Source organism: Prunus avium, chromosome 8 (genome assembly GCF_965620075.1).
Source record: "Prunus avium chromosome 8, drPruAviu1.hap1.1, whole genome shotgun sequence".
Classification (NCBI taxonomy): domain Eukaryota; kingdom Viridiplantae; phylum Streptophyta; class Magnoliopsida; order Rosales; family Rosaceae; genus Prunus; species Prunus avium.
Window position 1 is genome coordinate 39,504,190 of NC_142291.1, and position 27,986 is coordinate 39,532,175.

The 27,986-nt window shown below is 38.6% G+C and overlaps 4 protein-coding genes and 1 non-coding gene across 5 annotated transcripts; all 5 read left to right on the forward strand.

Moving 5' to 3' along the window:
* Positions 1-38: 38 nt before the first annotated feature.
* LOC110761803 (catalytics) lies at positions 39-5,573 on the forward strand. Its single transcript, XM_021964369.2, has 15 exons — positions 39-488; positions 598-670; positions 784-805; positions 911-989; positions 1,169-1,201; positions 1,679-1,827; positions 2,034-2,190; positions 2,534-2,774; positions 2,990-3,231; positions 3,410-3,673; positions 3,780-3,890; positions 4,256-4,480; positions 4,568-4,771; positions 4,865-5,041; positions 5,158-5,573. The coding sequence occupies exons 1-15, from the start codon at positions 117-119 to the stop codon at positions 5,359-5,361; spliced, it is 2,553 nt and encodes an 850-aa protein (XP_021820061.2). The 5' UTR covers positions 39-116; the 3' UTR covers positions 5,362-5,573.
* A 281-nt stretch (positions 5,574-5,854) lies between these two features.
* On the forward strand, positions 5,855-7,253 carry LOC110761804 (uncharacterized). Its single transcript, XM_021964370.2, has one exon. It carries the CDS (start codon positions 5,985-5,987, stop codon positions 7,176-7,178), a length of 1,194 nt encoding a protein of 397 aa, XP_021820062.1. The 5' UTR covers positions 5,855-5,984; the 3' UTR covers positions 7,179-7,253.
* A 137-nt stretch (positions 7,254-7,390) lies between these two features.
* On the forward strand, positions 7,391-7,463 carry TRNAA-AGC (transfer RNA alanine (anticodon AGC)). The gene has a single exon. It is a non-coding gene; the product is annotated as a tRNA-Ala (tRNA).
* Positions 7,464-8,140: 677 nt separating this feature from the next.
* Positions 8,141-15,038, forward strand: PEX6 (peroxin 6). Its single transcript, XM_021964405.2, has 16 exons — positions 8,141-8,930; positions 9,233-9,865; positions 9,991-10,234; positions 10,464-10,605; positions 10,951-11,134; positions 11,347-11,529; positions 12,213-12,497; positions 12,644-12,715; positions 13,011-13,097; positions 13,196-13,318; positions 13,441-13,551; positions 13,645-13,683; positions 13,777-13,898; positions 14,053-14,197; positions 14,588-14,668; positions 14,796-15,038. Exons 1-16 carry the CDS (start codon positions 8,661-8,663, stop codon positions 14,883-14,885), a joined length of 2,811 nt encoding a protein of 936 aa, XP_021820097.1. The 5' UTR covers positions 8,141-8,660; the 3' UTR covers positions 14,886-15,038.
* A 2,248-nt stretch (positions 15,039-17,286) lies between these two features.
* On the forward strand, positions 17,287-27,514 carry LOC110761857 (cysteine-tryptophan domain-containing zinc finger protein 7-like). Its single transcript, XM_021964440.2, has 14 exons — positions 17,287-17,918; positions 18,798-18,870; positions 18,977-19,107; positions 19,228-19,626; positions 19,720-21,005; positions 21,388-21,848; positions 21,947-23,868; positions 23,950-24,098; positions 24,653-24,813; positions 24,930-25,090; positions 25,446-26,257; positions 26,413-26,561; positions 26,657-26,777; positions 27,244-27,514. The coding sequence occupies exons 1-11, from the start codon at positions 17,757-17,759 to the stop codon at positions 25,638-25,640; spliced, it is 5,100 nt and encodes a 1,699-aa protein (XP_021820132.2). The 5' UTR covers positions 17,287-17,756; the 3' UTR covers positions 25,641-26,257; positions 26,413-26,561; positions 26,657-26,777; positions 27,244-27,514.
* The last annotated feature ends 472 nt before the right edge of the window (positions 27,515-27,986 follow it).

Genomic DNA, 27,986 nt, shown 5'->3' on the forward strand with positions numbered 1-27,986 from the left:
ATGAAAGCTGGGCCACCAGTTCATTCATGCAACAGTTAACTCTGCTACGCTCCATCCGTCAAACAAGCCCAAGCTCCACATGGCCCTCTCTGCCTCTTCCTCACCTCTCTCCACACATGGCACCACCACCTTCAGCAATTCCTCTTTTTAAACCGTCATCATCCCCACCACCAAGCTTCTCTTCTTCTCCTTTCTGTTCTTCTCTGCTTATTCACAGTTCTATGCTCAAAAGGCTTGCTTTCTCTTCCTCTCTCCATCGCTTCCTCTCTCACCCAACCAAACTATTGCCTTCCTCAACCACAACCCAACATATTTCCCCTGCTCATTTTCCCGCACTTTCCTCCCTCATTTTCCGTCGACCCGTTTACGCTTCCAAGCTTCTCGCCATGGCTGAACAGACTTCTAACCCAGCTTCGCAGTCTCACAAGCACACCAATCGCCTCGCTGCTGAGCACAGTCCGTATCTTCTTCAACATGCCCACAACCCGGTGTGTGTTTGATTCTCAATTCTCTCTGAATCGCCTCGCTTTAGTTAATTTTAGTTTTTTCTTTATTTGCTCTGTGAACTGATTGGGGCAAGTTGACTACTTTAACTAGGTTGATTGGTATCCATGGGGTGAAGAAGCTTTTGCCGAAGCTCGAAAGAGAGATGTGCCCATCTTCGTATCAAGTAATTTTATTCTAGCGTTAAACTACCCATGTTTTGTTTTCTTTGGTAGTCAACTGATATGTGATTCGTATGATCGATTGCTCATTGCAAATGCGTTGATTGTATATGCAAAGTCGGATACAGCACATGTCATTGGTGAGATTTCTCATCCAATCTTGAAAGTTGATTAATCTACTGGTTAAAATCAAGGTGATAATTGAATGAGATGAACTAACTAGTTGGTGTTTAACTGTCAATAAGGTGCCATGTTATGGAGGTCGAGTCTTTTGAGGATGAAGGGGTTGCCAGATTGCTGAATGATTGGTTTGTTAGTATCAAGGTGAGTCTAATTTGTTAGCCTCACAGGATGTACGTTCTGTAGTTCGTGAGTTCAATTTCCTCTTTCCTAATTTTTTAGTTATATCAGTTTTCGGAAAAGGAAAAAAGGAACTTTTTTTAAAACCTTATTTCTGGTTTTGTCATTCTGTGTTAAATTTATCTAACGTATCAATACTGCAGGTGGATCGGGAGGAAAGACCTGATGTGGATAAGGTGAATGATACAATGTAATAAACCTGTGAAGTTACCATCATTACTTCGAAGAAAAGTTATTAGCCAGGCTTTCCAAAGCTCTCTAATATATGACCTGCGTTCTTTTCACTTTTAGTTTCTTTATGTCTCAAGTTGTTATGCTATATGTTCAACTATATTGAAGGTGACCTCTGTGAGGTTTAGTACCTTAGTAATGCGCTTCTGAATCCTATATTTACTTACAGGTAGAGATGTTTTATTAAGGTAATACATTTGGGCTAGACTTTGTTTTGGGTCCAAATCTTTCCTAGCCCAAATCTAAAGAAGAAGAAAAAAATGTTGAGTATGCATTTGAATCCAGTGCATACATTTTTGGCATCAGTGGTTCTAGTTTGGAAATAAGTACTTTTAAAAAATAGAACAATAAATTTTCACCACTTATACTGGTATAATGACGTGCTAAGAACTCTTTCTTTGTTGTTTTGTTCATTCTTACAGGTATACATGACCTATGTACAGGCTCTGTATGGTGGTGGAGGTTGGCCGCTGAGTGTCTTCCTTTCACCTGATTTGAAACCTTTGATGGGTGGAACTTACTTTCCCCCCGATGATAAGTTTGGAAGACCAGGATTTAAGACTATACTTAGGTGAGGAGACGGTGGTCTCCGAGACAGTTCAACTTATCTCCCTTCCCCCTCCCTGCCCTTTCTCTTCCCATGGTTCTCTTGATTGGCAGAAAACCTCGAAGTTACGACACAAGTGATTGTTGAGTTGGACTCTGCCTGTTACCTGCACACTTATTGCTGTTGTTTATTTTGGCTTCCGCTCTCATTTTATTTATCTTCTGTTTCAGAAAGGTGAAAGAAGCTTGGGATAGTAAGAGGGATATGCTTGTTAAAAGTGGAGCATTTGCAATTGAACAGCTATCAGAAGCATTGTCAGCAAGTGCGAGTTCTAATAAGTTGCCGGATGGGCTTCCACAACATGCGTTGCATCTATGTGCTGAGCAAGTATGTATCTTTACATTGGGAACTTTCCTATGTTTATCTCGTCCATGGTATACCTACTTTTGAGTTTTTTGTGTTGCAAGTAAACAGTCTGCTGACCCTCCCTCCTTCCTTTATTTTTTCTTTTGAATAAGGTCATTCCAGAAAGAGAAAAAAGAAACGTCATTGCTTTTCAGAATAGAAGCATGCATTGAAAATTTGGGGTCAAAACATAACTCATACATTGTTGGTTCTCTAGTTGTAAGAGAACATAGCTATTGTGTATTTGCATTGGTTTGTGGCTGTTAATGGTTGATCGAGATATTTATTTATTTATCCTGATCCTCCTGCTTCAATGTGTTTATAGCTTTCTGGAAGCTATGATGCAAGGTTTGGTGGGTTTGGATCTGCCCCAAAGTTTCCTAGACCAGTTGAGGTTCAGCTCATGCTTTATTACTCAAAAAAGTTGGAGGAAGCTGGAAAGTTGGGTGAGGCAAAAGAAGGTCTGGAAATGGTTTTCTTTACCTTGCAATGCATGGCAAGAGGGGGTGTCCACGATCATATTGGAGGTGGCTTCCACAGATATAGCGTTGATGAGTGCTGGCATGGTCAGTTTTTCATAAGAAATCTTTTCTGTCAATAGTCGGTGTTTATTAACTGATAAGGCGTCCTCATATAGTGGACTGTTTATTCAATCAAATGCCTATGTCTTATACCATTATATGCTTTATAGCTACCGTGCGCCGGCCCAACTCTTCTCTCCTCTTTCTTTTTCTTGGTTGTTTCTGCAACAAATTGTTGAAGCAGTAGTGTTTTATTGCAGTCCCCCACTTTGAGAAGATGCTGTATGATCAAGGGCAGCTTGCCAATGTTTATTTAGATGCCTTTTCTATTACCAAAGATGTCTTATATTCATATATTGCTCGGGATATTCTTGATTATCTAAGGAGAGACATGATTGGACCGGAAGGTGAAATATATTCAGCGGAAGATGCTGACAGTGCTGAATCTGAAGGTGCTACAAGAAAAAAGGAAGGAGCCTTCTATGTTTGGACTAGTCAAGAGGTTTCTCAGTGTCTCAACCTTAAATTGACTCTTTTGATTGGTGTTAATTCTAATTTTTCAAGTTCCCTGTGGAGCTTGAAGTAGAGAACACTAAGTATGAGATATCTGGCAACATTTTATGGTCATTAGTTACTCTATTCTTTGTCTCCCCTAATGTTAAACTGGTTATTGCCACTAGGTTGAAGACATTCTAGGAAAGGATGCAACTCTTTTTAAGAGCCACTATTATATAAAACCTTCGGGTAACTGCGACCTTTCTACAATGAGTGATCCTCACAATGAATTCAAGGGAAAGAATGTACTCATTGAGAGAAAAGACTCTTCTGAAATGGCATCAAAATTTGCAATACCTGTTGAGAAATACCTTGATATTCTGGGCCAGAGCAGGCAAAAGTTTTTTGAAGTAAGGTGTACTCGACCAAGACCACATTTGGATGATAAGGTGTTCTCTCTTAACACAACGAATAAGATTGTGGAAGAAACAACCTCATACAGTTTTGGTTTTTCTCTTTTTTCAAGCACAATTTGATAGATTAGGTTCCTTCTAGGTAATTGTTTCATGGAATGGACTGGCTATCTCAGCTTTTGCAAGGGCTTCTAAAATTCTCAAGAATGAACCTGAGGGGATCAAATTCAACTTTCCTGTTGTCGGCTCTGATGTAAGTTTGTACCATCTTTGAGTTCATCTGTGGGTAGCTTAAGATTTGTGTACTGTTTTTTCTTATCCTTTTCCAAGTAGCTTGAGTTGTGGAGGAGAAGGTTCTGTAGTTGTGGCTGTCATGTTGACTGAGGCAGACATTTTAAATTCCTCCCCGCATAGGCTTGTGCTCTGAAAGCTTTAATACCATAGTGGATTGAGTGGTCTTATACTCATAACCGTTTGTTCATCGGATAGGCGGCTGTTAGGTTTAATAATTTGACACAGGAGGTGACAATGTTGTATGTGGCACGTACAATTTATTTATTAATTTCCATTATTCATATTTTACTGACCATTGTGGTTTATTACATCCAAAATTATCAGCCAAAGGAGTACATTCAAGTTGCAGACAGGGCTGCATCTTTTATCAGGAGACACCTTTACAATGAGCAAACACATCAACTACAACACAGCTTTAGGAATGGCCCATCTAAAGCGCCTGGATTTTTAGATGATTATGCATTTCTTATTTCAGGGTTGTTGGATCTTTACGAATTTGGTGGTCAAACCAACTGGCTAGTTTGGGCAACTGAGCTGCAAGACACCCAGGCAAGAACTGATATCTGCCATTTCCAAGTTGTGTAGCTTTCCACTTTCTTCTTTGTTTTGATGCTAGTTTACTTGAGATTTTTCCAGGATGAATTATTTCTTGATAGAGAGGGAGGTGGATATTTTAATACACCAGGAGAAGACCCCAATATTCTCCTTCGTGTGAAGGAAGATCATGATGGGGCAGAGCCCTCTGGAAACTCAGTTTCTGTGATCAATCTTGTAAGATTGGCATCCATGGTAGCTGGCAACAGGTCTGATCATTACAGGAGGGACGCAGAGCATGTTCTGGTTCGAGTTGCTTAACCAAAAATTAAGTTTTTATAAGTTATCTGGGGAATGTGTCTCATCTGCTGATCACTTTCTTATTCTCTGCTTCATCAGGCAGTTTTCGAGACAAGATTAAAAGACATGGCTATGGCGGTACCTTTAATGTGCTGTGCGGCAGACATGCTCACTGTTCCTTACCGAAAGCAAGTTGTCTTGGTTGGCCATAAGCATTCTGTAGAGTTTGAGAACATGCTTGCCGCTGCTCATGCATCATATGACATCAACAAAACAGTGAGTTTGGGGATTTTATGTCTGAATTCACAAGTTCATCTTTTCATACTCTTGTATCCAAGTCTCTTACGATTTCCAAAAATAATATTTACTTTCGTGATGCAACCAAATGGCAGGTTATTCACATAGACCCAACTAATTCCGAAGAGATGCAATTTTGGGAGGGCAACAATAGCAACATCGCCCTCATGGTAAAGAATCATTTTGCTGCTGACAAAGTGGTTGCTCTTGTGTGTCAAAACTTTACTTGCAGTGCTCCTGTAAATGACCCCGAATCCCTCGTGGCTTTGCTCTCCCAGAAATCATCCTCATCTGCATGAGTGTAATTGGAGTAGAATATCAACGAAGGATACTTTTAATGTATTTAGCATGACTTTCGTCTCCTTTGGGACAGTGCAGTAGTATGTTCATATGGAGTCGAGACTGATTCTGTCATGTTGCTCGATACTAGATTACTAATGGGTGTGGGTGTGTAGGGCGTGGAAGGAAGATCCAAGATAGTGTTTGAACTTATTTATTGTTTTTATCTTTTGGTTTTGGTCTGTGGTCACGGTTGAATATTGCGATTGTGAATAGGTGAGGAGGAAAGATGAAGTTTAAAGTATAAGTTGTGTAAAATGCAAAATTTTCTTAGCTCTATCAAAGAAAGGAAACAAAGTTGCAATACTCATCGGACTACCACATTAGTACTTAGAGAAAAACTGCCTGTCAAGTCAAGGATTTGCTTTTTTTTTACTTCGTTTTGTATGGAGTGATACTGCAGGAACTCTCAAAATATATAAGAATTAAAAGAAATGTCTTAAAATCGCCCAGCTTATACCTAATGCCCAGCTTATACCTAATGCTCTACCGATAGCTTTCAGTTTAATAACGACGAAACCCTAGAGAGTGACTTGAATAAAACATCAAAATCGATATTTTCATTCATCAATCGATCCAAAGCATGGCAGCGCTCTACATTCTCAAGAGCCTCAGATCCGCACAACCATTATTCTCTTGTTTATCTTGCAAAAACCTGCTCGCAGTCGAAAGGTTTGCAGTAGCAGATTCACACTTTCCTCTTCAAAATCTATCATTCTGCAGACCCGTCACGACCAAAATCTCAGCAGAGCAAGATGATTTTACAGTCTCTTACCTCGTAAACTCATGTGGGTTGTCGCCGGAATCAGCCATTCGAGTAGCCCAGAAGGTAAAGCTGCGATCTTCAGAGAACGCAGACTCCGTTCTGGCCCTTTTGAGAAACCATGAATTCTCCAACGCCGACATCTCAAAGCTTGTAAGGAGACACCCACTAGTTCTCATGGCCGATGCCGAGAAAACCCTTCTGCCCAAGCTTGAGTTTTTCTGCTCTACAGGGATATCAAGGATGGATCTTGCCCGAACTCTGAGCTATGATCCGGCCCTTTTGAAGATAAGCTTGCAAAACCAGATTATACCCGCTTACAACTATCTCAAGAGCTTGCTGCTCTCTGAGGATAAGGTCATGAAGGTTTTGAAGAACAAGCCATGGATTTTCCTGGAAAATCTATCCAAGAACGTCGTGCCCAATATTGAGCTGTTGAGAGAATTGGGAATGCCCTCCTCTGCCATTGCTCTGTTGCTAGCTCATTCTCCGAATATCGTGATGAAAAAGCATGAGTTGTTCAGTGAGATTGTGGGCGAGGTCAAAGAACTGGGATTTGAGACAATGAATTCGAGGTTTGTGTCTGCCATACGCGTATTGTCTGGGAATAAGACAATATGGATCAGAAATAAAGAGGCTTATAGGAAGTGGGGTTGGTCTGAGGATGACATTCTCTCTGCTTTCAAATTGAACCCTTTGTGCATGACCAAGTCAGATAAGAAGATCATGGAAACAATGGAATTCTTGGTAAACAAGATGGGATGGCCCTCAGCAAGCATTGCAAAATTTCCAACGGTCGTGTGTTTGAGTTTGGAGAGGAGAATCATCCCAAGGTGTTCGGTTGTAAAAGTTCTGTTTTCGAAAGGATTGATGGTTGAAGAAAATTTGAGTTTGGCCAGTGTGCTTTGTCCTGCGGAGAAGCCCTTCTTGGAGAGGTTTGTGATCAGATATCTCGACCAAGTACCTCAGTTGTCCAATGTGTACCAAGGGAAAGTGGATATCCACGACATATGATTGATTGTAATAGTTTCAAATCAAGATTCATCATCAATCAAGAAAACAAATTTAGAGATTTTCTTTGACAAATAATTTGGTTTTAGTGTTATAATTAGAGATTTTCTTTGACAAATAATTTGCTTAAAATGGTAAAACTTCCATCTTGTTCTACATAGGGGCGTCATTAATAAACAAATAAATAGGATAACGGTGACACTTCAGACAAGCGTGGGGATGTAGCTCAGATGGTAGAGCGCTCGCTTAGCATGCGAGAGGTACGGGGATCGATACCCCGCATTTCCATATTTCTTCCTCTTTGTTTTTTGCTTGTGGTTTTCTATTGGCTTGAAAACCACGCAGCTTTACATGGAAAATTTCTTTTCTTCTCTCTTTGGTAATTTCCCTGGAACTTTTATTACATACACAAAGTTCTGATTTCATGATTGTACGTTGGGCCCAATTCGAATTGCAAGTCAAGTCACTGATACGCAAAAAGGATACGAAATTCATGACCGTCAGGAAATATCTCCCAAACTCGCCCCGAATTCCCAATTTTTTTTATATAAAAAATATTGATTATATATTAAATTATCATTCAACACATGCATTTTAACTATAAAATTGATCTCCACTACTGCATTTAGTAACCCCAGACATGTGTTGAAATTGGGTAACCAAGTACCTGAAGTTCATTGTTCCTTGTATTTCGTCAAGCTACTTGATTCAAGCAAAACAAAGTGTCTCCATTTTCTAAGTAACCAAACAGGCAAACAGGAAATAAACTTAAAAAACAACTTAAGACTGTAACCAACCAAACCACTGAATCAATCAAAACCCACTAATTTTCACACAAACCCAACAAATCTAAGCATATCCTAAACTTAGTAAAAGATCCAAATATGAAACCCAGTCATGGTTTCTAAACCTTTTAGGATTTTTTTTAAAAATAAATATATAATTATCTGGCTGAGTTCGGGGACGGGGATATTAATACCGTACCCAACGAGAATTTTTAACACTCGGAGAATACCCGTACCCGTACCCAATCTTTCCCCGAAATTGCCTCTGGTTAGGGTAGGGGACCAGGAACTGCCATTCCTAAATGAAAGTATTGTGCTCGACTGATTAATTTTTTCATTCGAAAGTGCTACATGGAGTTTTTTTAAAGTATTAGACATGATATTGTTTATAAAAAAATTATAAAATATCAAGTTAGAATGAGACAATTTAGGAAAGCTATGTGAGGGATTGGACTCGTACGCATTGTTTCAAGATTTGTGTTGGACCCAAGAGTTTAGTAGTCTTGGTACATGGCCAAGTTGCAAGTCCGTCCATCCAGATTTGTGTTGAATTGAAGCCGTTGCAGAAGCAGAAGGCAGACCAACTTGCAATAAGCTCCTTCATCGATTTGCGCTATTTATATTTCAGTCAGTCTCATCTCTTCTCACTCTCTCTGTGTATAATATGTAAATATTTGTCTGCATAGAATTCCATTCTATAATGGTGGGGAGGAGGAGGAAGCCTCTGGTACTCACTTCCACCAAAACGCTAATCAATTCCGTACTGAGTTTGTCGCGACCGAGTGAAGACCACCGAGTCGACGATGCCGATGACGCGTCGACTAGCTTGCAGTTGCCGCCGGGAATTCTCCGAATTTCTAAGGACAAAACGGCCATTTCAAGCCCCAAATTGGCTTCTTTCGACGACTCTGCTTTGGTCGGGCTTTCCACTTCTGTCCTCAAAAGGCTCTCCATCACCTCAGGCTCACTGGTACTTATTCCGATGCTCATTCATATACTCTGTGTTTTCCTTTCCCTCAAAGTTTCCTGCTTTTGTTTGGTTGCCGGGAAAATGACTGAAAAGGACAAGAATTTACACTTGAACTCAAATTAAATTACGCAATTAAAGACTTAAGTTATCCATTTTTTGCTTTTTTAGGACAACTGAATTTCGTTAATTGCTTTAGAATCTTTGGCCTTGAGATTATAATGCAAACTATGAGCTAGTAACTGATACCAAGAATTCTATGTTTTTTTTCTTTCTCTGGTTTGGCTGGATTTTCAATACACAAGGTGGTTGTAAAGAATGTCGAGACAAACATACAAAGAACCGCTCAGGCCATTGTTCTGGATCCTCCGAACAGCCATGACTGCGCCGCAGATGTTGAACCATCCTTGTCCCAAGTTTCTCACACAATGTTTATTTTGCCATCTTATACTTTCCCTGAAAATGACCAAATGTCGTTAAACCGGGAAGTTGCCTATTTATCGCCTCTGTTAGCATTTAACCTTGACTTGCACACATTGTGCTTGAAATCACTCGTTCATAGAGGGGATGAGACTCTGGCATCTTATTTTGGAGTTAGAGTGGATGATGAGATGAGTGGGAAAGGCATTGAGGCTTCCGTAGTTGGATTACTGTTGGAACCTCAGCCTCAGTTGCCGAGATATGCTTCACACTTGAGAGCTTCTTTCGTGAAGATACCGGAGTGTGGTATACTTGACTCTCTTAAAGGAAATTCTTCTGTTGATTATGAAGATCGTCAAGAAATGATAGATTTGGCATTACAGAACTACTTTGGAGTTGATAGGTATCTAGCAAGAGGTGATATTTTCAGCATTTGTATAAATTGGAATTGCAAGTCAATGATGTGCATTCCTTGCAACCAAAGATCGCAAGATGGAAGCAATAACATCTATTTCAAGGTAACTTCTCTGTGTTGTTCTTCCTATTAAAAAAGAAATCTCAATGTTGTTCTCTGGTTACTTTTATACTCAACACATGTTATAGTGTACCAAGTCCAATCACAATGCAAAATTAATATTGCAAGGTTGTGGCTATGGAACCTTCAGACGAACCCATTCTTCGAGTTAATTGCTCTCAAACGGCCCTCGTGCTTGGAGGAAGTGTCTCTTCTTCTGTTCCTCCAGATTTGTTGATTGCTGGACAACAAGGTTTTGCACCTTTGCAAGGGGACACAGTGAAAATATTGGCTTCCGTACTTATGCCACCTCTCTGCCCCTCAGCTCTATCTTCAAAGTTCAGAGTTTCAGTTCTATTGTACGGATTGGCAGGTATGTTTGGTCTTTTCTTTTGCAGTTTGATTTTGATGGTGGCATTGATTTTTTAAGTTGACAAGGTTTCTAACAAGTTTGCTAATTGGTAACCATATGCAATATTCTTTAAACCTATTACCAGTTATGAAAAATGATGGTTATGAAAAACTGCTTGTTTTGGTTAAGATATGTTTTTCATGTGCACATGTGTTAGTGTTATTGGGTACTGATTCAGTGCTTGCTGCAGGATGTGGGAAGAGAACGGTTATTAGATATATTGCTCGTCGATTGGGCCTGCATGTGGTTGAATATAGTTGTCATAATCTAGTGGCATCATCTGAAAAAAAGATGTCCATTTCACTAGCTCAAACCTTGAATACAGCTCAAAGGTGAACCAGTAAAGTGTTTAGTTGTCGCAAAATTTGTTAGTTACTTTGCTGTAGTACTCTTATTTATACTTGACAAGTCAGCCACAGTTCTATGCATCCTTGTTAAATGTTTATGTTACTATTATTATTGTTAATTCTGTTTCACTAATTATCTATACATCATTTATTCCAACTTATATGAGAAACCGGTCTATGCTATTCAATCCTTGTTTTGTCCCTCAACCATTCTGTCATTTGATGGGAGAAATATCTCAGTTACATCTGGAAATATACTAATATTTTGTACTTTATTGTCCTTATTTATCGTTCCCTCTTTTTTTTTCCTTATGCCAATTTTTCTATCAGATACTCGCCTACAATACTTCTTCTCCGTCATTTTGACGTTTTCCGGAATTTGGTCTCACACGAAGGTTCGCCCAATGATCAAGTTGGCATCACGTATGAAGTTGCATCACTTATCAGGGAATTTACTGAGCCAATTTCTGATGACGGAGACATTGATTCTGAAGGAAAGTGGAATGGTGATATGGTAAGATGCAAATGCTTTAGTGCCACATATCTTGGTTTATGGATAATTAGATAACCTAGTAATATTGATTCTCACGAATGATCAGTAGTTGAATAATGAACTTCTAGTGCTCCTGTCCCTCTTTCTTATGCATGTGTGTGTGTCTTAATCTTTAACTCTTTTGTATGTTATTTTTAATCTTAATAACCAAATTCATAATCGAGCATGTGCAGGATGCTGGGAAGATAGGTAGGCATCGGGTGCTGTTAGTTGCAGCTGCTGACAGTTCTGAAGGTCTACCACCAACTATTAGACGTTGCTTTAGCCATGAAATAAGTATGGGTCCTTTGACTGAAGAACAAAGGGTTAAAATGGTGTCACAGTCTCTGCAAACGGCCTCTGAACTCCTTTCTAATGTATGTGAACAGATGTGTTGTTTCTCTGTACCTTTTGTGTGTGGTTTTTATAGAAAGATAACCTTGATGCATAAGCTATTCCTAAAAGCTTAAGACACTAGGATGTAGGTGAATAATTATGATTCTGACACTCCGCTCACATGTGAGCATCTCTCCAGCGCTAGAACTCAACACTGTGAAACTTATGTTGAGAGGGTTCCAATTTCAGGGATTCAAACTCAGGATCTCTTGTTATAATACCATGAGCAATTTTTTGGTTTCCCATTATTTCTCAAAGCTTTAACTATTAGGATGTGACCAACAATATTTTTATTCTAACGGCCCCCACTAGTTCAATTGATGATTCATCACCTTCTATTACATGGGAAAAGCTTATCATGGGTGCACCAAGCATTGAGATTACTCAAGTGTGTCTTTGGTAGCATTTCTTTATTTGAATTCCTGAGGCGGTGTTATCAATTGTCAAAGCTATCTATCTATATTGCTTTTGAATTCAAAGCTTTATATGAATTTTGAAATCCATAAAGCAACAAGTCGTATACCCTTTATAGAAATTGAACTTAATCTTGTCCAGATAAGTTGTTATAAGATCTTCTACTTAGGAATACTCTACTTGGTATTAATTGTAGTTTTTTCAGATCATAACTGGTGACTTTGATGGATCAGATTGTTGTTTTTTGCAGACTGGTTCAGAGGATTTTATAAAGGATATAGTTGGGCAGACATCTGGTTTCATGCCTAGAGATATTCGTGCTTTGATTGCTGATGCTGGTGCAAATTTGATTCCCAGAGGCAATGTTCCAATTGACACCGTTAAGTCAGAGGAATCGGATGGATCTCTCAGAGCTGATATGGAACCGGACAGTAAGTCCTCCGAAGTTGCACCTCAGGTACTGGGGAAAGAAAACTTGACTAAGGCATTGGAGCGCTCAAAGAAAAGGAATGCATCAGCCCTGGGTACTCCAAAGGTAATTCAGAGACAAGACTAACTTCGCTACAATATTATATCCTTGCTAAAGAGCTTTACCACTAAAATCAGCAAGCAGGGAATTAGTAATCTTATGTAACATTTATGATGTATATAAAAGGAATTTTCAAGTCATTTTTCCTATAGGTCCCTAATGTGAAATGGGAAGATGTTGGCGGTCTTGAGGATGTGAAGAAATCAATTCTGGATACTGTTCAGGTAGGTTCTCTTTGTACCTCTAACCCCTTTGTATGTTCATCTTTAGATACATATAACTCTAGAACACTTTTTATGTTTTATTAAATTCCAAATCTTTTTTTTTTTTTAATTTTAATTTTAACACGTCTTCCTTTAAAGGCAATGACACTGAATTTGAGAGGACCAGAGTTCTGGCAGAGAGAGAGAGAGAGAGAGAGCGATGTCCTTTTTACCTGTTGTCCATTAGCAAGATTCCAGTAATGGGCAGTTGGAAGGCTCTTTTATTGTACTCAGTTATTTTTTGCTGTATTTGTAGTTACCTCTTCTGCACAAGGACTTGTTTTCATCTGGTTTACGGAAGCGTTCCGGTGTTCTGTTATACGGGCCACCTGGAACTGGGAAAGTAAGTTACTGTCAAACAGTTTCGAGGACTTCTCAGTTTTCCCTCTCACTTACCTTATGGGTTTTGACCGCCTTTGTTTTGCTTACTTCAAACCTCAGACTTTGTTGGCAAAAGCTGTTGCAACTGAGTGTTCCCTGAACTTTCTCAGCGTAAAAGGACCTGAACTAATCAATATGTACATAGGAGAGTCAGAAAAAAATGTCAGAGACATTTTCCAGAAGGTAAAACATTCCACTACGATCAGTATCCCCTCAGTGGAAGAAGCTTATGGTATTGGTTATATACTTCAATTTCAGAACATCCAATTTAACTCACAATAAGTGAAATTGCACATACTTTGCAGGCCAGATCAGCACGCCCATGTGTTATATTTTTTGATGAACTTGATTCTCTTGCTCCAGCACGGGGTGCCTCTGGGGATTCTGGGGGTGTTATGGACAGAGTGGTTTCTCAGGTGAAGTCTCCCTTTTTTTTTTATGCCTTCCACAGAATATTTTCTTTAGCTCCATGATGTTTTCTTAATGAGATAAGTTTTCTGTTTTGCTAGATGCTGGCAGAGATTGACGGCCTAAACGATTCAACACAGGTCATTTGTTCTATCTAATATACCTGCCTTTTCATTTTGATACTATTGTCCTGATAAAGAAACTAAACTCATGTTTCTTTTTGTTTATTTTAGGACTTGTTTATAATTGGAGCAAGTAACAGACCAGATTTAATTGACCCAGCTCTTCTACGGCCTGGACGATTTGATAAGCTGCTTTATGTTGGAGTTAACTCTGATGCATCTTACAGAGAGAGGTTAGTATTCTCATAATTTCAATTTCATTCTTTTATAATCCATACTTAATGAGTAAATAAATTCTCTCTTCCAAAAATAAAGAAACAGATCATGCATATGTCATTAGTGTGATGATGCTTTTTTTTCACTTTGTTTGCATTTCATCTCTTCTAGGATCCTCAAAGCACTTACCCGAAAGTTTAAACTACATGAAGATGTACCACTTTACTCAATAGCAAAGAGATGTCCCCCGAACTTCACTGGTGCAGACATTTATGCCTTGTGTGCAGATGCTTGGTTTAATGCAGCAAAGCGCAAGGTGAGTCACCCAAAAACTGGATGTTTGGTTCTGATAGACTAAAACTATTAGTACATGTTATCTGTTATTTGGGGTGTTAAATGATAGTTACGAGCAGAAGTGCATTGATTTGGGGTCGTAATAGTAGTTGACTGTATAGTCTGATTATCACTGCATATTACATGTTTTATTTCTGTTAAAGTTGGGAGTATCCAACCCAAAGACAATTAACAAACTGAGTTTATGCTGAGATAGAAAGCATAGAGAACCAGATTAGGACTTTGTATGCTCAACAATATCCTGGACTTTTCTTATTGACACTTGATTATTCACAAGGTAGAAATTTTGATCATAATACTTAGGTAGATAAGGAATGCTCCTGTGCATTGACTGACGATTGGTTTCGTGTAGGCTTTGAGTTCAGGTTCAGATGCTTCTTGCATGGATGACCAATCCAACTCGGTTATTGTTGAATATGATGATTTTGTCAAGGTATGGCAATAGTTTTCTCCATTACGTTTGAGGGAAATTATGAATAGTTGTGTGTTTTACAATACAAAGCGTTGCCCTAAATCCTGTTTCCAGATTATGGCCTGACTGCCTTGTCCTAACGTGTTAGGTGTTAGGGGAGCTTTCTCCCTCCCTCTCCATGGCCGAGCTTAGGAAGTACGAGTTGCTGCGAGATCAGTTTGAAGGAGCTCCCAAGTAAACCCCCCGCAGAGGGGAATTGAAATTTTGATCCACTTGTTGCATAATCAACTGTATATGATATCTGTATGTACTTGGAGAGAAGAAGGAAAATAAAATATAAAATAAGACAGAAAATAAAGAAAGAGTGAGTATTACTATTCCCATTGCATAATTCTTAAGATATATCATCCCAATAAATAAATAATATGTTGTTGCAATCTGATCTGAGTGACATTGGATAGTGAAATTTTAATGGTACAAATCCAATCCAAGCATATTCTTTCATAATTAGCAACGAGTATATTCCAACAAAAACCTTTCCTCTCTTTCTCCTCCAACTATTATGCAGAGAAGAAAGGCATCCTTCTCCTCCCAACCCAACCCTGTAGTGTAGGACCCAATTATAATTAATAATTATTGATTTGATTATCAGATTACTCAGCAAGGCACGTGCTGTCTGTGCTACAATTGTATTGGCTGCTGTTAATGATCTTATCTATTTTTTTCTGTTGCTTGACTTTATATGCCTTTAATTAATACTTGTTACTGATAATAATATCATCCATATGTTTACCTTAATAATTAATTCCAACAGGAACAGGAACAGGAACAGGAACAGGATCATTGTTCATTAATCTGTTGTTCTGTTATATTGTTTCGTGTATGTTAACTGTTATATTGTTTGTTTGGACTTTGGACTTTGGACGAAGGAAGCACAGGAGTCACATATGATATGAATCATGAATCATGAATCATGGATGATATATGATCATAATATATGTATAATGTTTTTGTCTAAACTCAAGTTCGTTACAAACTTCAAAACGACATCTTGTCTGCACATGATTTGCATTGCATTGAATTATTGTTTTCCACGACAAGGTGAAAAAACACACACAGCACAAGCAGAGCCGCATAAACAAAGGGAGCTCAGGGACATTTTTGTCCCAGAAAATATGTAACCAGAACAAGGTCAACCAGCGCTTCTTCTCCTCCTCTTCACCAACCAAACACAAGCATGTATGTATTTACTTTTCTTTTTGTGGTGAAATGAAAACAGTAATTTTCTTTTTCTTTTTCTTTTTCTTTGTGGGGTGGGTGGTGTCACTGCCAATGTGGTGAAAGTGAAACACTTGGGTAAATAATCAATTTTGTAAAATAAAAGAGCATGTTGGATTCGCCAGCTGACAATTGGCTCCATGGAGAGTTTTCGCCCCCAAACGCTTTCCAAAAATCTTGAAACTCAACTTCCACGTGTGCAAATGACAAAGTTACCTCACAATAACGGCAATAAAAAAAACATAATGATAAACCAAATTTAACCAAACTATTGATTATACTTAGCAGTGTTTCTAAAGCCGAATTTACATTTTCTAATAAATGGGAGAGGGGTCTCATATCGAATTAATTAACCATTAATCGAGCTTATACGAAGCAATCAATTTATAATTTGTTATACTTAAGCAAATTGAAGAAATATAATGATTCTTTTAACACAATCGAATTTGTTATACCTAATTGTAATTTTTTTTTTTTCTATGATTCTAAGAGTTTAAATCTAAACACAACAATAGATTCCAAGTTCGAATTTGTCCTTCCCAGCCTCACAAAAAAGTAGAGAACAAAACATTCATAAATTTTATTAATTATATTCATTCACCTTATAATACGATCTTTAGAATACAATAAGTATATATGTCAAACATTTCATACAAGATAAGTATATACATGCCAAACATTTTATACAAGATTCTACTTAATAAATAGTCTAGATTTATAGTCAAACAATACAAATAAGATTCTACTTTATCAGTGGTCCAAATTTACGAGATGTTGCTGAATCAATTGTCTAAATTTACAAATCATACCTAATTTTCAAATAAATGGCCCGAATTTACAGTTTGCTAGCATATCATTATTATAGTTCATACAAGATAACACCTAATTAGTAACTCCACTTACAATTAAGATAACACTTTATTAGTTCAATTAAGATATACTTAATTAATGACACAAATTTTCAAACAATTGTCTAACTACTTAATGTCCAAAATTTACAGTATGTCAGCATGACTTGTCAAATGAAATGGTATATTTTTATTACATGCTCTTGAGTATAATATATATATATTTTTTTTTTGATGGTTTAATTGTTTATATTGTGTTTATGTTAGAACAACTTAGAAGGCACCACCACACAATTTTACGTTCTTGCTTTTCTCAAGGGTCAAACAGGGTGAAGCGTGTCGCCACGCGCATCTGATTGCGTCTTACATTGGAAATCCTGGTGCTATCAGGACATAAAAAAACATGAAATAGAGGGCTGAAACTCTAATAAAGGAAAGTATGTTACCGGGAATGTAAACGGTGAATCTGACCTTTTTTTCTCCATCGTCTCTCCTCTCTGGTTAGATCCCGGTTCTTTCCTAATTCTATGTGGCCACCTATAATATATAAATAATTAACTATTTTGCTTCAAGAGAAAGAAAAAAAAAAACACCAGAAAAGAATAGAAAAATTGAAAAAAGACCGGCTGCTGTATACACCAAAAACCAGAGAGAGAGAGAGAGAGAGAGAGAGAGAGAGAGTTCTGCTGAATCAATTTCAACTCCTATAGAATTTGCACGCAGAAAGTGTCTCCAAAGAAATATCACGCACAAGATTGTTGTGGTCAAATTCGTGGTTTTCAGAAACCAATTAGTTTTTCTTTTATTCGTTTTAATTTGGAATAATTCGGTGGTTGTGAATTTGGGGTTAGGATATTGATTTTTGGGGTGTTTGTGTGATCGGGTCTGAATTTGATTGATTAGGAGAACTCTGTTGAATGGGTCGTAGAGAGTTTCGTGTTTTGATTAGAAATTGAAGGCTTTGAAAGGTTGGGGTTGTGTGGATGATTTCTGTGGGGACTAGGGATGCGAGGAAGGAGCTAGGGTTAGGGTTTGGTGGTGGGAGAGAGATGGAGGATACTGAGCTTGAAGAAGGCGAAGCTTGTTCTTCCCATATCAATGAATACGATCCCAACATCGACCCTGATGTTGCTCTCTCTTACATCGTAAGCATATAACATAATACGTGTAGATATGAATGTAGATGTGTGTGTATGTGTACTTTTTGTTGCATACAAGCTTGATCCTAACATGAATATTGGTTTTGAATTGCTTTGAATTTTTCGGGTTGACTTGTATTGATGTCTTAGATCCAAGCTTTGGAGTTTGATTGAATTTGAATTTTACTTTGATTATGTTAAAACTTTAAGGGCACTGAATGATATAAATACTTTTCTTAAATTATATTGTATAAATCTTTTATTTGAATTTCAGACGTGTAAGACTTCATAATTGTTTATAGGGAGCAGAAACTGTAGTTTAGGACTTCGTTACCTAGCTCATGCTTATTGTAATGTAATTGCGACATTAACATATCATAGTTGTCCACTTTGTAATAGAAGGTAGTATCCCTTTTTGGCTTATGGTAGGGCATGACAATGCTGTTTTGAGGGATTGGTTCATTCGAATAATTGTTTTCTATGCAGAACTCACTGATTATGGTAACAGTTTATTGTGGCATATAATGTGCCTTGAGTTCTATTCAGGTTTGGAGTCTTTAGATCTATGTTGCCCTCCTGTCTAGTTATGAGTTATGTGCTGTTTCGAAATTTGAATGTTATAAATCAAGTTAGGTGGATTTATCTACGATAACTTCAAGTGCAATACATGATCTTTCGGAATTTGAAACTGGGTGTTGAGTTTCTGCGTAAGTATTGTAGGGTCATGAAGTGTAGTTGTTCTAGGGTATTAATAGTTGGTAGTTCTACAATGTAGTTTCTTAAATTTTAAAGATGCCTAAATATTTTCTAGCCCTTGTTATCACTTTTTGTCTCTTTATATGAGCTTGTCATTTTAATGACTCATACTGCTCTGTCTGGTAATAGGATGATAGGATTCAAGATGTTTTGGGACAGTTTCAGAAAGATTTTGAAGGTGGGGTTTCTGCAGAAAATTTGGGTAAGTCAATAGAAGGGAATCACACTTTCTCTTGTGCTTAAGAGATTCATTATTTTGAAGTTCCTCTTCTTTAAGTAATGAATTGGCGATCAATACATTGCAACAGGGGCAAAGTTTGGTGGGTATGGCTCATTTTTACCTTCCTATCAGCGGTCTCCGGTGTGGTCCCATTCGAGGACTCCACCAAAAGTTCACAACTACAGCTTACCCAAATCCCCTTACAACGTGAAACTTGAGGTATCAACTCTATCAGCATTTTTTTTTTCTGATTTATTTCTAGTCCTGTACAGAGGAACCAACGTCATTTATTGGTTTATTTGACAATTCTCAGTCATCTTTGATTATTTTACTGCACAGGGTGGTCAACGTAACAATGTAATTTGTTATACTACGCCTCAGTCAGTGGGACTTGGGCCTGCTTCAACGGGTTCCACTTCGCTTGTTGCACCAAAGGCGCCATCAGCGAACGATCCAGTCAAACAAGAAGGAAGCATGTCATTAGATCAAGCTGACCAGTACGCTTCCCGATATGAATCTGCAAACAAGAAAGCTGTTAGTTTATCTGACCAGAAAACACTGAAGGTGCGAATTAAAGTGGGATCGGATAACTTGTCGACACGAAAAAATGCTATCTACAGTGGGCTTGGCCTTGATGGCACACCCTCTTCCTCACTAGATGATAGCCCTTCTGATAGTGAAGGAATATCTCATGAGCCTCAGGATGCCCCATTTGAATCTCCCACCAGTATTCTTCAGGTGAATCATCTCCCTGTAACATTCAGATGTTTTCTGTATTTGAACTTAATGTGCTTAAACTGAAACATTTCTTTTCATCGTGCTCTGGAGTAGATTATGACATCCTTTCCGGTGGACGATGGTATGATGTCACCTCTTCCTGACGACCTAATTTACTTAACTGAAAAGGAAAAGCTCCTAAAAGAGGGTAGATCTGTGACTCTTCCAAGGGATGGCTGGGAAATGTCTGGCTCCCTAGCGAATGGAACTCATACCATGGAGGGTGGTGGGAAATTGTCGGGGCAGAGGAAAACAAAATCTGTTGAAAGAAATGATTTTTCAGCAGAATCAAAGAATGGGAATAATAAGGATGGAATTGGGCTTCTGTCAAAGAAGGAACATGATGTGGACGCGTTTGCTTGTGAGGAGCTTGTTTCTAAAACCTTGCAGCTCCCACTTCTCTCCAATTCATTTTCTACTGTCAATGACGTGATAAAGAGCAAAGAACTGGATAAGAAATATTTATTGAAGGATGGTCAAGTAGAAGATGAACCAATGGACCCAATGTCCAACCAAGAGGATGCCTGGGTTGAAAAGCGAAAATCCAGTTTGGCTGGAAAGGTTCAGGAAGATAGAAAAGTAAGTTCCAGCGATGATGTTTTGGTTCATCCAAAGAAAGAGGGCCCTTGTAGACGAGAGAAAACTTATGAATCAGTAAAAGGTGACTTAAATGTTTCTAAAGGGAGGAAAGCTTTAAATACTGAAGTCATTGACCATTCAAAGCAGAAGGTCAATCAGAGGGCTACGTCCCATGAGGTAGATGATACGAGACTACTTTCTGGGAAGGAGTATCCATTACCTGCGGAGAAAAAGAAATCGAAGGAAAGTCACAGGACCCTGGTTGCAGAGTTGCCAAAAGAAAGCTCGATGGTTGGTTCCTCTTCAGGGCCCAAAATGAAGAGCACTCATGTGAACAATTCTAATACTGATCCAGAAAACTTCAAACTATGTAAAGATCTTGATAAAATCAGGGATACAGACAGAGGTTTATTTGGGGACTTTGATGACGGGAACCAAATGGAATTATTTGAGTTTCCTTCTGAAGATAAGCTTAAGGACTCCGATACTGTTGCAAGAAGCACATCTGCAGTTAACAGTGGATCAAGGGAGAGACCAAGTGGCAAGAAAATCGATAAACCATTAACTTCAGCCTCATTTCCTACAACAGCTTCAAATATAGCCCCACGCTTTGGAAATGGACCAATTTTTGCTGCAGCTCCTGCACTCATAGAAGATAATTGGGTATGTTGTGACAAGTGTCAGAAATGGCGGCTTCTTCCACATGTTACAAACCCGGACAACCTCCCTGAAAAGTGGCTGTGTAGCATGCTTAATTGGCTGTAAGTTACTTTATAGTAGGCATTTTCTATCCTATAGCTATTTTCATTGCATTACAAGGTATATTGACAAAACCTGGAGTGGTATTTTGATATATGTCAGTTTAGAAATTGTTAGTGACTGTTTGTTCCAATCTCTCTCTCTCTCTCTCTCTCTCTCTCTCTCTCTCTCTCTCTGAAAAGTGGCTGTGTAGCATGCTTAATTGGCTGTAAGTTACTTTCTAGTAGGCATTTTCTATCCTATAGCTATTTTCATTGCATTACAAGGTATATTGACAAAACCTAGAGTGGTATTTTGATATATGTCAGTTTAGAAATTGTTAGTGACTCTCTCTCTCTCTCTCTCTCTCTCTCTCTGAAGCTTGATGTCTTGATTCAAATGTAGGCCTGGGATGAATCGGTGTAGTGTAAGCGAGGAGGAAACAACAGAAAAAACGAAAGCTCTAATTGCGCAGTGCCAAGTTCCTGCCCCTGAGAGCCAAAATAATGTGCCCAGAAATCCTGGTGGGTTTATGGAAGGAGAGGCATTGCCTAAGTCTCGGAACCCTGACCAAAACCTTGAAAGTTTTGGTTTGCATGCCATGCCTAGTGGTGGAAAGAAAAAAAATGGACCAAAAGAAATGTCAAATGCATCTAATAGAGATGGTTCCATTCAGTTGCCAAACTCCATGAAGAAAAACATACAGGCATCAGTGAAGAGTAGAAGCTTGAATGACGTGAACCAGTCTCCATTGCTAAGTGAACCAGATTTGCAGCAGCTAAGCAAATCCAGTGACATGGCAGTGGAGAAACGAAAGCATAAGTACAAAGAGAAGCGTAAAGTTTTAGAGCCCTCTACCAATGGAGGTACGTATATGAAGCAGTGATTTTTTGTGCTTGGAAGACTTCCTTAATTATGTTGAATGCTATTTACTTATTAATAAAGCATGTTAAAACGGAAACAGGTGATATCATGGATTTAAAGATCAAGAGCAGAAGAGACTCCGATCCAGATTCTTCTAGAGCTTCCAAGAAAATCAAGACTGAAGTTAAGCGTATTACTGATGAAGAATGGGCGTCAGACTACAGTGTGGCAGTAGGGGAGGTAGGTCCTAGCTCAAGTAGTGGTTTTCGGACTGCTGCAGCAGGGAAGGATCAAATTAAGAATAGGCCACAGGCAATTACAAAAGCAAAAGATGAAGTTTTAGATAATCGATCCTTAGATACGGGAAATTGTGATTCTAAAGGTAGATCAAAAAAGAGAAAAGTGAAGGAATTCCCTGATACTCAAATTCATATGGGTTCCATTCCCGCTACAGGGAGCTATGTCCAGGATCGTTCAGTCGTTGCAAAGGAGGAGTTTAGTGAGAATGACTACAGGAAGGAAAAGAAGGCAAGGGCATCTAGATCTGACGGGAAAGAGTCTAGTGCAAGCAAAGGAAGTGGTAGAACAGACAAAAAAAACAGCCATACAAAGAACCAACAACTTAGAAAAGATATAAGTAGTGGTCTAACTCACCGGAGTAGGAATGGTACGGATTCTTTGAAAAAAGATTTGGGATCTGTACAGGTTCCTATGGCTGCCACTTCAAGCTCTTCCAAAGTTTCTGGTTCCCAGAAAACCAAATCCAGCTTTCAGGAAGTTAAAGGTTCACCCGTAGAATCTGTTTCATCATCACCTATGAGAATCTTGAATCCTGATAAGCTTACATCAGTACACAGGGACCTCGTGGGAAAGGATGAGGCGCAAGATGCTGGTCATTTTGCAATAGGTAGCCCAAGAAGATGCTCAGATGGTGAAGATGATGGTGGGAGTGATCGATCTGGGACAGCAAGGAGGGACAAATTTTCCACTGTGGCTAATCATGGGTCCCTTGATTCTTCTGTGCTTGATTTTCAGGACAGAGATTCTAATCACATATCTGGTGGTAAAGTTAGAGGACTGGTTGTCCCATCTCCTGATATCACAAATGGTCTTTCTGTTAATGGTGCTTTGGGTAATTCAGGCCAAGATACTCGGTTCCCTAGTAAACCATTAGCTTCAAATCAATTTGGTGGTGAAGACAGAGATAATGGCAACCGTTATCATGGTAATGGTTCTCGCCCAAGAAAGTCAGGGAAGGATTTCTCTTCTTCACGGTCGAAGGACAAGAATGGAGGAAGCTTTGAGTCTGATTTGGACATGGGTGAGGGCAAGAATTCTAATGTTTTCAATGAACTGCAAGATCATTCACTGTCCCATGGAATAAAACCAAGGGATGGTAAAAACATGTTGCAGGAGAAATTTGGGCTCAAGTCTGGTGAAACTGAGAACAAAAATGTCGGCAAGAAAGATTTTACTGGAAAACCCTCCAATGAGAGTAGTAAAAGGGAGAGTCAGTCAAATTTAGGGGGTAATGATGGCCCAGATGTTAGACTAGACGCTATTTGCAAAAAAGATGCAATTTCTACTCTCAAGCAGCATTCGCTGCAAGACTGTGATAGTGAAAGGCCTTCAAGGAGGATTCCTTCTGAAAAAACTGATCGAGTGGATACAGGCTCAATTAGGGGGAAGTCACTACCGTTGCCACCCTCTGGAGGAGCTCAAAATGAGATGACGACTCGTTGCCCCCGACCAGCTTCTGGTTCTCACAAAAGCAATGGAGCAGATAGTATACAAGTTGATGCCTCTGAAGGTAATAATGCTGTGAAGGTGCAAATACAGACCAGAAAGGCTGATAATCAGAATGGAACTCAGCATATCAGTTCAAGACATCTTACACAGAATGGGCACAGGGCCAGGGATCTTGATGCCCCTAGTCCAGTCAGAAGGGACTCCAGCAGCCAGGCTGTTACAAATGCTGTGAAAGAAGCTAAAGATTTAAAACACCTTGCTGATCGTCTCAAGGTTTTAACCTATCATATTTTCATGATTAGATGTTTATGTTCTCCTTTCTGTGATAATAATGTGTAACTCCAATTTTTGCAGAACTCTGGGTCATCTGAAAGTACGGGTCTTTACTTCCAGGCAGCTGTCAAATTTCTTCATGCAGCATCTCAGTTGGAATTGACTAACAGCGAGGGCGCCAAGCATAATGAGAGCATGCAAATGTATAGTAGCACTGGAAAACTATGGGAGTAAGTCAACATTTAAGCGTTATAAACACTGTTCTCGTGGCACATGCACTGATTTTGGGTCTTAGTGATTCATATCCGTTTGACGTGTACACCTTGCATGCAAGTCCCTGCCTACCCTTGATGGAGCCCTGCAAGTGTTAGATTAGGACCCATAAATAGACTTGCAAAATTTTAGATAGTAATTCTAATATTAGTTGTATTTTGAGGTTTTTACCCTCATGTAAGCCTTTATGGATTGGGTGGGAAGGGTTGACAGAGACTGTACTTTTGGGGTAGGGTTAGTTTTCAAGATGTAAGCAGTAATTTTTACGATCTTCTCATACTTAGTGAAGTGGTCTCATCTGTCTTTGTGTGTAGCTATATGCTTTTGGACCATAGTAGGTAAATCATTGTGCTTCATGATCGACTGTATATTTGGTCATTAGAATAGTTATTGGTATTTACTGTAGTAGCATGAATAGGAGCCATTTCTTGCGGATTTTATACTCTAATGGACTATGGAGCTTCCACGCCTCTTTTTATGCTTTTCCTTATTAATTTAAATTATCTTGTAGGTTTTGTGCTCATGAATACGAGAAAGCCAAGGATATGGCTGCTGCTGCTTTGGCCTACAAATGCATGGAGGTGGCTTATATGAAGGTGATATATTCCTCGCATGCCAGTGCAAGCAGAGATCGTCTTGAGTTGCAAAATGCTTTACAAATGGTTCCTCCTGGTAAATTGACAAGCGTCATAACTGAGCTATTTTTTTGGTGCTAAAGGATATCCAGGGCTCTTAATAACCTTGTTTGAGTTGCTTCTTATTTGATGTCCTTGTTGCTTTTCTATCAGGTGAATCTCCTTCTTCCTCTGCCTCTGATGTTGATAACTTAAACAACCCCTCAACGGTAGACAAGGTTGCCTTACCCAAGGGTGTTAGCTCTCCCCAAGTTGCTGGAAACCATGTTATTGCTGCCCGAAACCGTCCCAATTTTCTCAGGATGCTCAATTTTGTAAGTATATATAAATCTTCTATTGAAGCTTTAATTTGTTACTCTTATACTAATGCACAAATCTTTATCAAAATATTTCTTTACATCTTTAGCACGTATAACATGGTCAAAGAAGGTCATGAACAAGAGTTGACTACCAATTTATCTAAAAAAGGGTATTCTCCTTTCACATGTCTACCATAAGAGAAGTGTGGATATCGGCCACTGCATGCCTTTCTCTCTCTCTCTCTCTCTCTCTCTCTCTCTCTCTCTGAGTCTTGCATCCTATTGTCATACATTGCCACATGATTCAATCACTATACCTGTATATTGGACGGTGAATGAACAATACATGATCAAATATGATGAATTGCAGGCTCAGGACGTAAATTTTGCAATGGAAGCATCAAGAAAATCACGGAGTGCTTTTGCAGCTGCTAATACAAACGTGGGAGACGCTAAGCGTTCAGAAGGCATCTCTTCCATTAAAAGGGCTCTTGATTTCAACTTCCATGATGTGGAGGGATTACTACGTTTGGTGCGGCTCGCGATGGATGCCATTAGCCGTTGAAAGAGTCCAAGTGGTTGTGGGATGATTTCAACCCTTGGAAGGTCTGTGAATCTTTTGTCTCATGCCTTAAGGAAGGAGGAACAAGAGGCTGACCTTGATACTTATGCTGAACTGCTTGGAACTTCTGTCGGGGGACTGGTGGTTTCTGTTCCCGTTTGAAATACAGATAAACTCCTATTCGTTTTAGTTTATTTGGTCCTAAAATCTGCTTTCTAGCACAGACAGTGACCAAAGAGGTTATTCTGATCTCAATATTCAATATTCATTTTGAGGTGTTGTGAACAATCATTGATTAAGGCTCTGCTGAGAAGATTCTGAGCAACTTCTGAAGGTGGATATGCTTCATCAGGAATGTGATGGAGGACATAATAGTTGTATATAAGGAGAAGAACGTTGGTTCTAAAAACAATAGGGGGTTTATTTTAAGTTCCAAAACACAACTTTGGGGCTTCTTTTTTCTTCAGGCTGTTAATGTCTCTTGATAAGTTGTTATCGTGCATTATGTGGAGACAACCTGTGGATGGCAGCTTCCAGTATGTGCACAAGCTGTCTCACAGTTTACAGATTGCGACCACACCAACGCTATGAGAGAGAGTGGAAAAAGATGAAAATCGTAGGTATGCTGTTTCTTTAATAGATACCCTCTATTTTCCCCCTCAACTTTTATTTTATTTTTCTTTGTTTTCTTTTTAGTTACCAAAAATTCCTTTCGTAAAAAAAAATATATATTTGCATTTATTTTTGTCTGAATTGAATTTGGTTATACGTGCAGGTTGTCTTCATCACCCTTGTTGTAGTTAGGATAATTATCCTCTTTGCGTTAATAGAGATGAAACCAGAAGAATATGTTATTAGAAAATTATTATCACTGCGATGCATGAGCTCGCACTGCTGCACTTGCCCGAGTTTCTTTCCTCAAAGGTTTGTGTAGCTGTAATTGTTGCGAAAATTTGCTGCTTCATTCTATGTGCCTTCATCTCTAACGATTTCTCTGTGTTTTTACTTTCTCCTGCCAGTGGAGACTATGTATATATACAAATCATTGAATCAAGATTATTGAAGATTCGGCATGTGTTTCCGTCTGTAAAGAGAAGGGGATGATTGGATATTATTAGGTCATTCCTTCAGATCAAACAGGTAAGGTTATCACGGTTTGGCAATGTTTATTTATTCTCCGACTTCAGATCAATGTGTGTACTTGTAAGGTGTGAGTCTCTCAAATTAGAAGCATGTGTCTAGAAATTAATTGAAATTCCAGTTGCCGAGCATGAGAGGAGAGAGGGAGAAGATAGTAAATAAATAATAAGAAAAGCATCAATAAATCTATCATCCTGCAACTTGAAAATTAAACATTCTTTCTAAGAGCTAAATATTGTCTATGCACATGATCATCCTTGGTTGTAAATTGAATTTTAAGATATAATATTGGTTTATTTGCAAACTTCCTTCTTAATCTTGTGTAGAAAGAAATGATGGAGCGTTGTATATTCGTATAAATGGTCATATATAACCCTCCCACAGTTCTATATTGTTTTACCCTATACTTTTTAATTTTAGGAGATTAGTTGATAAGTTGCTAACCAAACAGGGTCTCTGCTTGCAGGCTGAGCAACCGGGATAGTTGCGGCTGCAGCAGCTCTCGCTAGTAGGCAACTGAGTTTGATGTGATTCTCGTTTTCAGTTTTGCCCGATGCGGGTGGGTAGTATAGTTTCCAAGTTTCCGTAAAAATTATGAAGATTGATTACCCATACTGATAACATTTATTATAGGTTAAGATTTAGACAATAAAATTTTGAATTATTTTTTCATGATTTCCCATAGCGATTGTAATTATCCGGGTTTCATTAATAAAGCTTTCGATTGTTTCAAGTGACGACATTCATGTCAAAAGCCAGAGATGCCTGTGTTACGTCAAGTTTCAAACTCAGCCTTCTGTCAAATATTCAAGTTTATCTTTATACTCGCTGCAAATTATATAATACAGACACACAAACACTAATAAATTAAGCCTGAACCAATTAGTAAATTTTCTTTTTGGTCGAAAATGGAATTCAACCAATTAGTAAGTTAAGATGGTATTAATCACTAGAAAATATTTGTCAATCATAGTATGACGTGTCTAGAGATTTTTCTTTTTGTGTTTTTGATAAATTATTTTTGCGTATGTGTCAAGCTTTGATTTGCAAGTATTAGGAATGCCTTTTTTTATGGAAGAGGGAAGCGGTGTCCTTAATCAATCATTTTGGACTACTCAACAATCTCGAAATGAAATCCACCACAAAAATGCAGAACTGAACTCCAAAATCCATCTCTGACGTTTTGATCAAAAAAAATAATATTGGAAC

Bases quoted from the DNA above. Each gene is read 5' to 3' on its own strand.
- LOC110761803 (XM_021964369.2), top strand. From the start codon at position 117: ATGGCACCACCACCTTCAGCAATTCCTCTTTTTAAACCGTCATCATCC. The intron at 3,232-3,409 runs GTTTCTCAGTGT...TATTGCCACTAG, and splicing joins ATGTTTGGACTAGTCAAGAG to GTTGAAGACATTCTAGGAAA. The intron at 3,891-4,255 runs GTAAGTTTGTAC...CAAAATTATCAG, and splicing joins TTCCTGTTGTCGGCTCTGAT to CCAAAGGAGTACATTCAAGT.
- LOC110761804 (XM_021964370.2), top strand. From the start codon at position 5,985: ATGGCAGCGCTCTACATTCTCAAGAGCCTCAGATCCGCACAACCATTA.
- PEX6 (XM_021964405.2), top strand. From the start codon at position 8,661: ATGGTGGGGAGGAGGAGGAAGCCTCTGGTACTCACTTCCACCAAAACG. The intron at 8,931-9,232 runs GTACTTATTCCG...TCAATACACAAG, and splicing joins CCATCACCTCAGGCTCACTG to GTGGTTGTAAAGAATGTCGA. The intron at 13,552-13,644 runs GTGAAGTCTCCC...CTGTTTTGCTAG, and splicing joins TGGACAGAGTGGTTTCTCAG to ATGCTGGCAGAGATTGACGG.
- LOC110761857 (XM_021964440.2), top strand. From the start codon at position 17,757: ATGATTTCTGTGGGGACTAGGGATGCGAGGAAGGAGCTAGGGTTAGGG. The intron at 19,108-19,227 runs GTATCAACTCTA...TTTACTGCACAG, and splicing joins CTTACAACGTGAAACTTGAG to GGTGGTCAACGTAACAATGT. The intron at 23,869-23,949 runs GTTTTAACCTAT...CAATTTTTGCAG, and splicing joins ACCTTGCTGATCGTCTCAAG to AACTCTGGGTCATCTGAAAG.